The 14,119-nt window shown below is 37.6% G+C and overlaps 1 protein-coding gene across 4 annotated transcripts in view; it reads left to right on the forward strand.

The window, feature by feature from the left end:
- The window catches only part of Zc3h13 (zinc finger CCCH-type containing 13), a 65,362-nt gene that overhangs the window by 30,054 nt on the left and 21,189 nt on the right, over positions 1-14,119 (forward strand). For all 4 annotated transcript variants that reach the window (XM_005355619.2, XM_026783210.1, XM_026783209.1 and 1 more), the window contains 4 exons: positions 1,948-2,087; positions 2,697-2,854; positions 8,228-8,425; positions 13,240-13,547. In XM_005355619.2, the coding sequence (XP_005355676.1) occupies positions 1,948-2,087; positions 2,697-2,854; positions 8,228-8,425; positions 13,240-13,547 (804 nt within the window). The remainder of the gene's footprint in view (positions 1-1,947; positions 2,088-2,696; positions 2,855-8,227; positions 8,426-13,239; positions 13,548-14,119) is intronic.

A 14,119-nucleotide genomic window follows, 5' to 3' on the forward strand; every position in this document is an offset into this window, starting at 1 on the left:
AACCTAGATGTCCTTCAATGGAAGAATGGATGAAGAAAGTGTGGAATATATACACATTAGAGTACTACTCAGCAGTAAAAAACAATGACTTCTCAAATTCTGTTTATTTTTGTACTCAGATTTGTTTAAGACTTTAAGTGAAAGTGTGTCAGAAAAGCAAGGAAATCTCAAATATTTAGTCTTTAATCCTTTTTATAGTTTTTAAGACCTATTTTTAGATAATAGAAACAATTTTGGTATTAAAGAGTGTGAATATTCTTAAGACTTGTACCCCAAAAAAAGACTTGTACCCCCCAAAAAAGACTTGTACCCCCCAAAAAAGACTTGTACCCTCCAAAAAAGACTTGTACCCATATTAGTAAATCATTTTATAGCTAGATGTACTAACTTCCAATTCTACCACTATACCCTTACTGTGCCTCACCAAACAATGCTGTAATGAAAATGCTCTGCAAAACATTTAGATTTATTTATATGTCATTTACATCTTTTTTGTGTGAATTACTTTGTCCATCTACTCAATCATCTTTTCCATTAATTAATAAGAATCTATTTAAATAATGTCAACCTTTCTTTGTTGTGTTGGCATCTTTTTGTTCCATATTTCTGCTGTGTTAAATATACTATTGTCACCATATATAATATTTTCCCAATGACTTAGAGTCATACTCTATACATTACTGGTGAATCAGTCACTCAGGCAGTGGACATAGAGTTAGCAGCCCCACAGCAGGCAAGGATGAAGAGTGGTGTCGCAATGCATTTGAACTATGCGCAGCAATGAAATCTATTTTCTTGTGTTTAAAGTAATTAAGTGAACGGTGTTTAGTGATTTTATTTTTCAATTTCTCATTTATTTACCTTTGGGTGGCAATTGTTATAAAGTGCTAAGGGTGTACAGGAAGCACATTGGCTTGTGACTAAGCCACATATGGTCAAGGATTAGTCTGGAAGTCAGTGGATCCCTTCCTCCAGGTTTTTTGGGTGAGGGGTTGAGTGCCACTAACTACTGAGAACAACTGTATATTGCAATAGAAGATCTTTTAACATACACCCCCTTCCCTTTACTCTTTAAAAACAAAAGACAAACAAGCAAAAACAGTCCGTATCCTTTGCATCAGAAAAGACTGGTGACACTAGATCCATTGAATGAATGGTTGGATCTGATATAAAAAGATAATCTAAGTCAATTGAAACAAAAATGCTAGAATTCCTTAAATTAGCAACAGGGACCGGGCCAGGCATGGAGACGTACACCTTTTACCCTAGCACTTCGGAGGCAGAGACAGGCAGATCTCTGTAAATTCAAGGCCAGCCTGGTCTACAGAGTGAGTTCCAGGACAACCAGGGCTCTTAAACAGAGAAACCCTGTTTCAAAGAACAAAGAAACAAAATTATCACACATTAGTGTTAAATTAGTTACCTTTCCTTTTAGACACAAATCAGTCCTCTCCCAATCAAAAGGGCAGAATTAGAGAACTAAAGTTCCAAACTCCTGGCCTAACCTTCCCTTACTAAAGAGGCTAAAGCAGGGACACAGGTCCTCTTATCCTGTATGAAGAATTGAAGGCCTTGGTGCCCTCGGTGCATAGTTTAGTACTTGAATTGTGACTTTTGTTTTGCTTTCATCCAGTTTTTTTCTGTGCTGGGGCTCAGAGCCATGGCCATAAGCAGATAAATACTCCATCACTGCTACATCCCAGCTTGAATTCTAGCTGTTAAAAATCTCTTGTAACAAAAACCCACACATCTGATAGCCATAAGACACTTTCAGAAAATATAGAAACTGTAATATTAGATTTTCAGAAGGAATTGAGTTCTTCATAGAAATATTATTTTAATGAAAGAATACACTTTTAAAAGTTCTATAAAAATTTGCCGAAAAGTCTAATTCTCTACACATAATTATAATAGTGTCTAACAAATAGTGGAATTTGTATTTTAAAGATTCTGACAATGGAGATATTAATTATGATTATGTGCATGAGTTGTCATTGGAAATGAAGCGACAGAAAATACAGAGAGAATTAATGAAATTGGAACAAGAAAACATGGATAAAAGAGAAGAAATTATCATTCAAAAGGAGGTATGTATATTGAAGTGAATGTATTGCTAACATAGCTGTGGGTATTGAGCACAGAGGTCAACTCCAAGCTGTAGCTTAATTCATACTAACATAGTGATAAACTATTCAGCTCCCCACGTATCAGCGCCACCATAAAAGATTAATTAATCAATCTTTACATGATGTTTTAAGTGGAAAATGTTTTTGCTGTTGAACCAAACGGACACTCCATTGCCTGTACCCATCAGCCTGATACAAAATGTGTTCTACATATATCAGGCCCCTGATGTTTCTAGATTGTCCTGTTTACTTTTCTCATGTGTGGAAATAGAATTTATTTGGAAGTAATTTCTGATTTTCCTGAGGAAATTTTTCAAAATTTTAACTTTAAAGTACTTTTTTGATATCTGTATCTGCTTAGGTAACACATAAGTTCTGGAGTTGGTCTCATGTCGGTAGATGGGACTGCTCTGGTTTTTATCTTTCCCCCACAACTATTTTTACCTATCTATCTATCTATCTATCTATCTATCTATCTATCTATCTATCTATCTATCTATCTATCTATCTATCTATCTATCTATCTATGTTCCGTGAGTTTCTGAATTGCCTTAATAACTAATTTGACAGGTTTCCCCAGAAGTGGTTAGATCGAAATTGTCTCCATCGCCTTCTCTGAGAAAGTCCAGTAAATCGCCAAAGCGAAAGTCAAGCCCCAAGGCATCTTCATCTGGCAAGAAAGAGCGGAAGGCTGCTGTGGTGGCTTCTCCACTCTTGGACCAGCAGAGGTCAGTAGGTGATTTCTGTGTCGGAGAGCAGGATGTTTCTAGTGTTGCGAACAGAACTGCTTACTCAGTTGTAGAGTGACTCTGCCGTGCTAGTCTAGCCCTTTCTTACGGACGTAAAGACAAGGAAACAAATATCCACATCACATACACACACTGGAGTTTTCCAACTCTGGGATAGTGTGTGTGGTATGGGTGTGTTTTTATACTTTAGACAATATCTATCACTTTTCAAAGTAGGTACTGTTTTTTAATTGTTTTTATTGAGCTATATATTTTTCTTTGTTCCCCCTTCCTCTCCCCTCCCCTCCTACCCTTTCCCATCATCCCCATGGTCCCAATTTACTCAGGAGAATTGTCTATAAGTGCTATTTTTATATATCAAATTGGAACACAAATACATCCTGCAACTTTCTTTGTTCAAGTTGCTTTTTTTTCTTAACATATTTTAGCTTTTAGTATTTACTACATATTTGTCTTTCTGTTGTCCCGTGTTTTTGTTTACAGTTTGTAAGCATTGTATGTACAGGGAGTGTTCTGTTTATTTCTCTGTTTACATGTCATGAGAGGAGCATGCACTCAGCAGTATGTGCATAGATTAGATATACTCTGTATGTGATATAGCAGTCAGCTAAAGAAATCAAAATAGGAATAATGAATATAACTACATTAAGGACTAAGAACAAGACAGGAGACAATTCTTCTATTATGTAAGTTTGAATTAACGTACATATACTACTTTTTATTTTTTTTTAACTAAAAACATGCCTTAATACTATTTGGCAAATCTTGTTTAGCTGACCCCACAGTAAAGCTCATGTTATCTCCTGCTTTCAGACCGTAACTCGGGCTTCAGTTCCTTTATCTGTCTGCCTACGTAACATGGTGCCTACCTCTGAACAAGGCAGACAGATTTTCACTCAAATACCTCAGACCAATTTAGATACTGTAAGAGAAATCTTAAAAGAACAATTCCAGTTAAATTTTATGCTGTTGAAACTCTTTTTCTCACCTCAAAGTGAAACTCAAACTCCTTAAGAATGACATTTATGCTTTGACCTTTTCTATCTTGTTAATATTTTTATTTCATTCTGCCCTGTCTGCTTAGTTCCTAATACTCAGTCCTGTAGGCTTTAATTTAAATTCCAAATTTTCTGTTAGGTTTCCTCATTTTTTCTTACTCTACATTGTTTCTTTCCCCATCAGAATTGGTGTAGATTCCTGTTCATCCTGATTGCTGTTTCCATTATATTTCAGCTTTGGCCTGTGCGTTTTACAACCTTTATTAAATTTAAGCCTCTTGAAAATTGGCTCTTGATGGTTCATTGTTCTCTCTCTGCACAGCTCCTCATTTGCTGAGAACGTTTGCTTTGTAACAAGCACTCTTAGGAGCCTCTCTTTGTTCCTGGGATTGAGTCCTGTGAGGGGTCTGAAAGAGGGCGACCTGTAGATTGATGTGAGCCATCCTGACTTGCTCTTCTTCCTCTCAGTTCATCCGTTTGTCCAATAGATTATATCGCCCAAGCTGCCTTTATTTTCTTACCTTTCTGTTATGCATTCCTTGAAGCTTATTCTCCTCATAGAAATTTTAATAACTATTTAGATATAAAGGATTGATTTTTATCCCATTATTCATATAATCTTTTACTATTAGCTCATCCTTTGATTTATTGATTTGAATTTTATCACATTTGTTTAAGTGCTATATTTCCTATATTCCAGTATGTTGCTGTTCTTAAGATGTACCTTTAAAATATAGAGCAGAAGGTACTGTAAAACAGTACATTATAAAAATACAGGGAAAACACTAAATTAAGTATAGCTTTTTTTGTTTTTAATTGAGATAGTCTTTTGTAGCTCTGGCTTATCTTTGAAGCTTCCTTGAACTGGTATTATCTATCCTCCCAAGTGCTGGGATCACATGAGTGTGTACCAACATACCCCGCACAATTATAATGTTAATTTTAATATTTATTCTTACTGTGTATAGGAGAGTGAGCATGCTCACACCGCTGCATGCCAAGCATATGGTGGTTAGAGGACAGCTTTCGACTTCTGGTGGTCATTTGTCTCCTGGGATCAAACTCAGGTCAACCGGCTTATGCAGCAAGGACCTTGTCAGCCTTTGTGCAGTTTTACATTGCCTTTAGTCTGTCATGTGTGTATGTGTGTGTGTGTGTGTTTCTAACAATTAATGGAGGGCCTTGGATTGCTACATAATTAATCATTGTATCACTGAGCTACATCTGTAATCTGCAGGTAGCTTACTTTAATTTCATTGTCGAGTCATACTATAAACTGTTGGAAGACATACCAAACTCAAGGACGGGACTCTCTGTTAAAACTGAGTAGGATATTTCAACCAATGCTAGTAAATCAACTGAATGACAGACTCATTGATCTTTTTAGGTTAGCTTAATAGATAGATGTAATTACTGGCAAATTAAGTCATACTTTTCTCTGAAAGCTGGTGCTTTCTTTGATGCTCATTCTAGGATGCAGTATGATAGTATCTGGAGATGCACATTACAGTGTGATTTTTGAATCAAATGCATTCTCTGTTTTGACCATTTGCTTTTTTAACTTGGGTGAAGTTTTCTGTCTAGATACTTTTATAAAGAAAAATATGAACTCTGTTTAAAATTGCTCAGAATAGTTACAAAGTGATATAAAGATGATAAAGGTAGACAGTGGACTCTATGCCCTGAGTAGGAAGTATAGTGTATTATGTTGCTAAAAGAATACCCAGCAGACTTTAAAAAGGTGAACAATCTTGCTGAGCTCAGTTCCTTATTTGGAAAGCAATGCAGTATAATATAATTTTGCTTTCCATCCCTGTGTTTTTAAAGGTGATATGAAGAAATTCCAATTTTATTACTTTTTAAGTTTGAGAATTTCATACATGTGTTTACTGTGTTTGTGCCGTTTCTTCTTCTCCCCTCTCTAACTTCTCCTATGTCCTTCCACCTTCTCTCAAACTCTTCTGTAGTTATTTTATACACACCCACACACACACACATGCACATTGGTGTTGCCCTTATTAAGTTCTTTAAGGCGTTTCTGGTTATGGTAGCAGCTGAATCCTAAGATGTTGGTGTTAACACAGCAGCAGTTTCTCAGGCATGTGGAATCAAACCGGGTGTTTCTGGACTGGAGAGATGGTCAGTCACTGAAGTGCTGACCTGCAAGCATGGAGCCTGAGCGTGCTCTCCAGAGCCCACATAGATAGATGGGCATAGTGGTGTGCGTTTGTAGTTCCTGACTGTGGAGACAGAGTAGGAAGGAAGCTGGCCAGCCAGTCTAGCCTCATCAATGAGCTACAGGCGAATGAGGGACCCTGCCTCAACGGAGGTGGGCAGCCTCGCAGGGTGACATGTAAGCTTGAGCTCTAGCCTCCACACATGTAGGCAAACGTGTACCCATGGACCATGTTGAAATTTTCTTGACCTTTCAAAGAAATTGAGAGAACGAAATGAATATATAAGGGAAATAAATGGATGTTGTATTTATTTAGCTCTGTGGCGTAAGTAGCCTGGCATATGGAAATCCTTGAAGAGTCATTTCAGAGAACTGTACTGTAGAGAGTTTAGTGCTGGGCCTGGAGGAAGACCAGTGAACATGCAGCTTATCTCTATTATGTATGTGGAGTAATGTGGAAATACACTTTTATGAAGGATTCCGCCATATATTCATCTCTAAAATCTTAGAATGAATGACAAATATTGTCTGGTTTCTCTTTAAAGAGGGCAAAAGTTTAGAAATAGAGGCATATATTATGATGTTGTGCGTAAAAGGTTTCTATAATCTCATGATGTAATGAGGTTTGCAGCTATCACTGTTGTTGGTAGAAGACAACGATACAGGGATTTGGTCATCAGATTTTAAGAATCTCTTACTGATATAACTGGCTGTTCCTGTCTACATTAATAACAGAGGGATATGGACCAAGAGAGCTTAATTTTCTGAAGAGTAACCATGAGTCAAATGCTTTTATGCTTTTAATCTTTTTAACATCTTACCAGCAGTTCTGAGGACTGTGCTATCCATTATAATAATATATTCAGTGAATCTTGGGACTGCAGAAAACTCAAGGTCATGTGAAATGAGCTCCACTGAAACCTACTCCAAGTGTGAAGTCAAGGGGCTCCTTAAAATCCTAAGAAAACGTTGGACCACTGAACAGATGGTGCATTCAGAATTGTCCACATAGAAACAGGAATAAATTTAGACAGATTCATAACTTAGCACATTCATGAGAATATTGCATTGCTGGGTTTAGTTTTTTTGTTGTTGTTGTTGTTTTGAAATTGGAAAAAGTCTGTGTAAAGACATTTTTGGGAGGAAAGATTTTCATGTACATTGAAATGATTAAATATGGAATTAGTAGAATGGTTGTGACTTAAAAATACCCAACTTGAAGACAAATTTGAGATTCTGGAAGAAGCAACTGAATGTTGTTTGCTGTAGTCGCACCTGTTGCTTTTCTGCAACACAGGTGTTGTGGCCAAGAAACCATTGCCAAGTGAAGTGTTTATCCTTCATGTTTTCTTCAAGAATTTTAAATTTGTATGTTTCGGTCTTTGATACAGTTTGAATTAATTTCTGTATGTGATCCAAGATAAAATTTCAGCTTCATTTTTTTGGTACATGGCTAACTAGTTTTAAATGACTAGATATTAAAAGGAAGAGACAGAGAGGTATTGAAGTGTGTTAAAGGTCTTTATAATGTTATGTTGGATGGTATTTTTCCTTTTGTATTTCTTGCTTTGTGGTTATGACTGACCTAGAATTCTGTGAAGCACGGGGTGGCCTTGAATTCACAGCAGTCTCTCCTCAGTCACCCCAGTGCTGGTGTGCATCACCATGGCCACCCAGGTGCTGGAGTTACAGGCATACATCACCTTGACACCCAGGTGCTGGAGTTACAGGCATGCATCACCTTGACACCCAGGTGCTGGAGTTACAGGCATGCATCATCACCTGGGCACCCAGGTGCTGGGGTTGCAGGCATGCATCATTGCACCTCATGATGCTCACCTTTTTCATCTATGTTTCTATATGGGCTAAAAACATGCAGCTTTAGCCGTTGTTTTTATAATGTTATATCTTTTCCTGAAACTCTTCCACTGTTCCTAACTTCTCTTAGAAACTACCCTTTGGAATGACATCATCTACAAGCATTGTTTAGAAAAAAAACAGTAAATAAGTTCTTTGCTCCTTCTCACTTTCCCCCTGCATATTGGCTGTTAGTATATAGCATAGTAAAAGGACAAGTAATTGAAAAGAGGGTTGCTGCTTTTTAAGAAGCACTTTAAAATATCCAGGTGGGGTTTCAGAAATATTGAGACTTCTAACTGTAGTTTTATATACCTTCAGGACTTCAAAGAGCAACCAAAGTAAAAAGAAAGGGCCACGTACTCCTAGTCCACCTCCTCCTATACTGGAAGATATCATTCTGGGGAAAAAATACAAAGAAAAGTATAAAGTAAAAGACAGGATAGAAGAAAAACCAAGAGATGGAAAGGACAGAGGACGGGATTTTGAAAGGCAAAGAGAAAAAAGAGACAAGCCAAGGTAAGTAGAATTGTTTAGTCAATATTTATGTAAAACCAATACTCCTGACCGTGCAGAAGCTGTGGGGCATAGGTGAATGGCTTTTTACAATTATTATTGTTTCAACTGTATATATTGTTTAATAGTTTCTACAGTGAGTCGTGAGATATATGTTAATTTAACATCAAATTATTTTAGTATATTTACTTTAAGTGGAAGTGGGAAATGATAGCCATATTAGATGTGTAAAGTTGCATGTATGAATGGCAGTGTGAGACACATCCTCAGAATGTCATTCTGTACATTTGAAACTGCATTCATCACACGGTACTCTCCCACACACCATTCTGGTGTCTCTGTGAATTTCATGGCTTTGACTCCTCATAGGTAGAATCATGCAGTATTTGACTAGAATATTCCCTTTAGTATAATGTCTGGAGAGCTCGTCCATATTGTAGCATGTGGCATATTTTTCTTCTTCATAAGGCTGAGTAATATTTTATATGGTGCAAATCATACTTCGTTTATTCGTTCCTTCATGGAGAATGTTTCACCTTTGGGTTACTTTTAAATAGGACTGTTTTAACATGGGTCTATAAATATCTCTTCAGGAAATACTGCCAAGTCCAGTATATAAAGTTTTCTGCTGCTTTCTTTTGAGGCTTATATTGTTTTGATATGTGCATTTGAAAGGTCTTGTGGAGATTGAGTTTGCCATCACATTTGTTGAAATAACTATTCCTCTTTAATTAATTCTGACCTCTTTGTGGAAGGTCATTTGAGCATGTGTTTGAGTGTTTGCTTATGAGCACTTACTTATTCTACTGCATGGTTTTGTATGTGTTCCACACACAAATGTATGTGTATGAGATAACACTCAAATCCACTAGGATGGTCGCTATAAATACAATTTTGTGCTTTTTAAATATATCTCTGTACTATGTTTTGAATTCTGAAAGTGAAACCTCCAACTTCAATCTTTTTAAAAATTGCTTTGGCTATTTATTGAATTCCCCTAGGTTTTCATAACTTTTAGGATACAAATTTTCTCTTGTAAAAATAAAAAAGCTGTTGGAATTTTGAAAGGCATTGGTTGTAGATTGCTTTTATAGTGTGGGTAGCTTAATAAATCTCTTGTTTTTTATTTTGTTCTTTTTAACAGCCTTTTACTACTGTCTTTTAATATTCCTAAATATATTATTTTGGATGTGCTATAAGTATATTTTCTTAATTTCCTTTTTAGTTTGTTTATTGTAGTGTATAAAAGTATAATTGATGTTTTTTATCATTTCTCCTATAACTTTATTGAACTCATTTATTCTAAAAGGATTTTGTTTTGTTTTTGGAGAATCTAGGTTTCCTATGTGCAGGATATTGTCATCTTCAAATATTTTTACTTTCCTTCCCTTTTAGAGGATGTTTATTTATTTTTCTGGCTAATATATTGCAAACTATGTTGAATAGAAAGAGCATCCTTGCTGTCATCCTTGTCTACAGGAAAAGCCTCCATCTTTCTCTGTTAAGTAGTATGTTAACAGTGGGCTTTTCATAAATGGCTTATTGATTATTATTATCATTATTTCAAACAGGGCCTCACTATGTAGCTCTAACTGTCCTGGAGCTTGCTATGTAGACTAGGGTGGCCTGGAACTGGCAGAGGCCTTAAACTCTGCCTCCTTCGTGCAGCTGGGATTAAAGGTGTGTGCTACCATGCTCAGCTCTACTGAGTACTGGTAAATGCTGTTGAATTTTGTCAGATATTTTTGTGAATTAGTATGTATGAGTGATTGTTTCCTTCTTTTAGTTAATGTGATATATTTTATTACTCATTTTTCAAAATGTTACACCACCCTTGCATTCAAGGAATAAACTCATGTGGTCATGGTATGTGCACTTTTAACATGCTGTTCAAATTACTTTGCTAGTGCTTTATTGAAGTGTTTCATATGTTCATTTTCTTCCTTGTTTTAAAATTTGTGAAATACAACTTTGATGAGAGCCAGATTCATTCTTGATTGTTTTTCAGATTAATTCCTCTGTAAATTTAATGCTTCCCTTGAAAAAGCATATTTCTTTTCAGGGATCTCAGTCTCTTTCTGTCTTCTCTCTCTTTCTCAAACAGAATTTATAAAGATTTTAAGAAGTAGGGAGATGGTGTGGTGGTCTGCAAGCAAGAGTACCTGAGTTCAATTCTCAAGTGCAGATAAAGGCTACACATATCTGTAGTCCACCACTGCTGGGTAGAGACAGATGGGTCCTGACAGCTAGCTGGTCAGTTAGCCTTAACCTAGTTCAGTGAGAGACCCGTGTCCAGGCAGTAAGGCAGGGATTGATAGAGGAAGTTACTCGGTCCTGCTCTGGTCATCTCATGAATCCCTCCCCTGCAAAGGAGGGTTTAGTAAAGGAGAGAATGGCAAGGGAAAAGGATACAACCCTCTTCTGTGAGAGGTGTGGGCTTCTTAAGAGAGTGGCCAGTCTTCTTTTTTTTTTTTTTTTTTTTAGTTTTTCAAGACAGGGTTTCTCTGTGGCTTTGGAGCCTGTCCTGGCACTAGCTCTGTAGACCAGGCTGGTCTCGAACTCACAGAGATCCACCTGCCTCTGCCTCCCGAGTGCTGGGATTAAAGGCGTGCGCCATGTAATCAAACTTTTGAAGTTATGTGATCAGGACAAACATTTTACAATCAAGTAAATTGCTTTGATACAAAATCCTAAGCAAATTATTTGGTCTTTGACATTTATTCAGCTGCAAAATAACCATAATACACTTCATTGGGTTCAAGTCAGGACTAAATTAAAAAATACTTCTTAAAACTAAGCAAAAGTTATGAACGCTGTTTTTCTACCAAAATGGCAGAAACTTGGGATTAGGCTCTAGAATTGGCTAGATTCATACCTCCTATTTTCAGTGGAAATGCTTATATAGTTCTATTATATTTTAGAGCAAGCCAGTTTCATTACTTAGCTCAAACCTTTTATATAAACAGTGCAAGTGGAGATTCGGGTCCATTCAGGCTCTCAACCATAGCTGCCACTTCCTGTCTTGATTGCAATTTTTTTTCTCTCTCTTCTTGGTCATTGGCTTTGGGGGGGGGGGTGAACGAAAAAGAGCATCTCTCTATTAAATAGTTCTGTCCTGGAGCTCACTCTGTATCCTGGGCTGGTCTTGAACTCACGGAGATCCACCTGTCTCTGCCTCCTGACTGCTGAGGTTAAAGGTGTGGGCTATCATGCCTGGCTGGTCTTTGACTTTTAACGTAATAGAGGAGAAGAAAATGGAAGACTCTTTAAATGAGCATTTTCTGAAACTTAAAAGAATGTATGAGAAGAAAATATAGCTAAGATAATAAAGTCATTATTTGACAGTAGATTAGTATTTTAGCTTTAATGTACTGTTGATTATTTTAAGCTTAAACTGTAGTTTTCCTTTTAGGCACCAAGATCTAGTAGAAATGTACTACGTGGTATTTTTAAAAGATACTGTGGATTAACTAGGACTTTTGTGTGTGTATTCTTTGAGCTGATCATCAAAGAATATTATAGATACCCTTAAATCCATTTTTTAAATGTAAATTAAACAGTTTATTGCAGAATAGGCCTGTCTCAAATGGTAGCATTTTTTGTTGGTCTTTCAGTTTCTTCAGTATTTTGATGGCAGACTTGATTGTGTCCCTCCAGCCACTGTTCTTATGCTGAACCACAGTGCCAGATGCCAGCAACTTCTCTCTGCATCTTGGTCTTGCCACAGAAGGAGCAAGTGCCTTGGCATGCTAGCTGATTTCAATTTTCTTCACCATATTCCGTAGGAAGGCACCATAGCAGGTCCCATATTTCCTAACGCTCCCTACCTTCTTGGTACGTTTAGCCATGTTGCCAGAACCGAGGCCCCAGCCTTGAGAGGACCTCTTGAGTCAGTTCTAAGTGTAACCTAGAAAGAAATTGAGAACTGAAGTTCAGCGGCAGTCATTCTTCACTTTTTATTTTTAAATATTTATTTTGTTTTTGTTTTAGGAATCATAATATAATTAAATCATCTCTCCCTACCCTTTTTTGTCTCCAAACCCTCCCATGTACTTTTCCTTGTTTTCTTTCAAATTTATGCATGTTCCTAACTACATAAACACAACCTTTTTAGTCTGTATAGTGTTATTGCCTGTATATTTCCAGGGCTGACCATTTGATATTGGATGACCAACTGATATGCTCTTAGGGAAGGCTGTTTCTCCTGCTCTGAGTATTTGTTAGTGCCGGTAATTCTTTGTCTAGGTTTGAGGCCTCATGAGCTCACCCCATCCACGTTAGCATGTCTCTTGGTGTCATCCTTGTTCAGCTCGTGTTTAGACAGTCATGTTGGTGAGACTTCCTGGGTTTAGCTTCTGACATTTCCAAGAGATCCAGTCTCACAGCAAACTTCCTGATCCTCTGGCTTTTTCCACTGTTTCCTGAGCCTTAGGTGCAGGAGTTGTATTGTGAATGTATCTATTGGGACCAGGCTCCACAGTTCTGCATTTTGATTGGTTGTGGTCTCCTGTAATGGTCTCTGTCTGTTGCCCTTGTGGGTATAAAGACACAGAACGCAGTTGGGGATTATTCTGGCTTAGTAAAGTGACGGTTGTAGGTTCATCTCCAAGATTTCTTCTAGAGCTTTTGTTTGCACTTGGCTCATAAATCACTTACATCTTTAAAAGACAGTGCCCTTGTAATTTTATAGCATTGTGAATTAAAGTTTATTCTGGGTTATTGCCTGTACTTCCAGCTTTCATTTTATATCTCATCTTAAGGACTTTCCATGGCTGGAATTGAAAACTCTTAAACAAGATTCTTGTGTTTGCTCCCAGGTCCTCCTCCCCAGGACAGCACCATTCTCCGCTGTCTTCTAGACACCACTCCTCCTCCTCACAGTCAGGATCGTCTATTCAGAGACATTCACCTTCTCCTCGTCGGAAAAGGACTCCCTCTCCATCCTACCAGCGGACGGTAACTCCTTCTTTACGGCGGTCCGCCTCTCCTTACCCAACACATTGTCTGTCTTCTCCTCAGAGGAAGCAGAGTCCCCCAAGACATCGCTCTCCAATGAGAGAGAAAGGGAGGCATGATCATGAGCGCACTTCACAGTCACATGATCGGCGTCATGAGAGGAGGGAAGGTATGCTCTGTGTTTGAGCTTTTGTTTCTCAGAGTTCTTGTACTTTATCTTAAAATTGCATATCCATATTTATCATTACATGAGGAATAGAAGAGTGTTGTATTGTATTGAGTCTTCTGTGACATCTTGACTGGGTCATGTAAAGTATTAAGTATGCAAGTTGGTACCTTTTAAGCTCTTTTAATGAGTACTTTTGGCTGTTTGAGTGTTCATGTATTGCTTTCTACGTAACTTTAAAAAAAAAAAAGGAGAAAAATGAGTTGGGGACTTGGCTCAGTGGCAGAGCACTGGCCTAGTATTTGCCTGACCGCGAAGATTAGTCCCCAGCACAGGACAGACAGACAGACAACCCAAGGAAGGTGAAAGTAAAGAATGCAGCAGATGATTTACCCAAGTTTATAAGAGCTGAAAGTGTGATAAAGGGCAAGGCCAGGGGAAGCTCTCAGGTGGGCGGCCAACTCCTGCAGTTTCTAGGTATGGGTCACCAGTTCAGGCTAGATGCTTTATAGAGTAATAACCCTCATCTCTTTGTGTGCTTTGTGTGTTGTACTGTCTGCATGCATACATGTTTA

The sequence above is a fragment of the Microtus ochrogaster genome, chromosome 17 (assembly GCF_000317375.1).
Source record: "Microtus ochrogaster isolate Prairie Vole_2 chromosome 17, MicOch1.0, whole genome shotgun sequence".
NCBI classification, from domain to species: Eukaryota; Metazoa; Chordata; class Mammalia; order Rodentia; family Cricetidae; genus Microtus; species Microtus ochrogaster.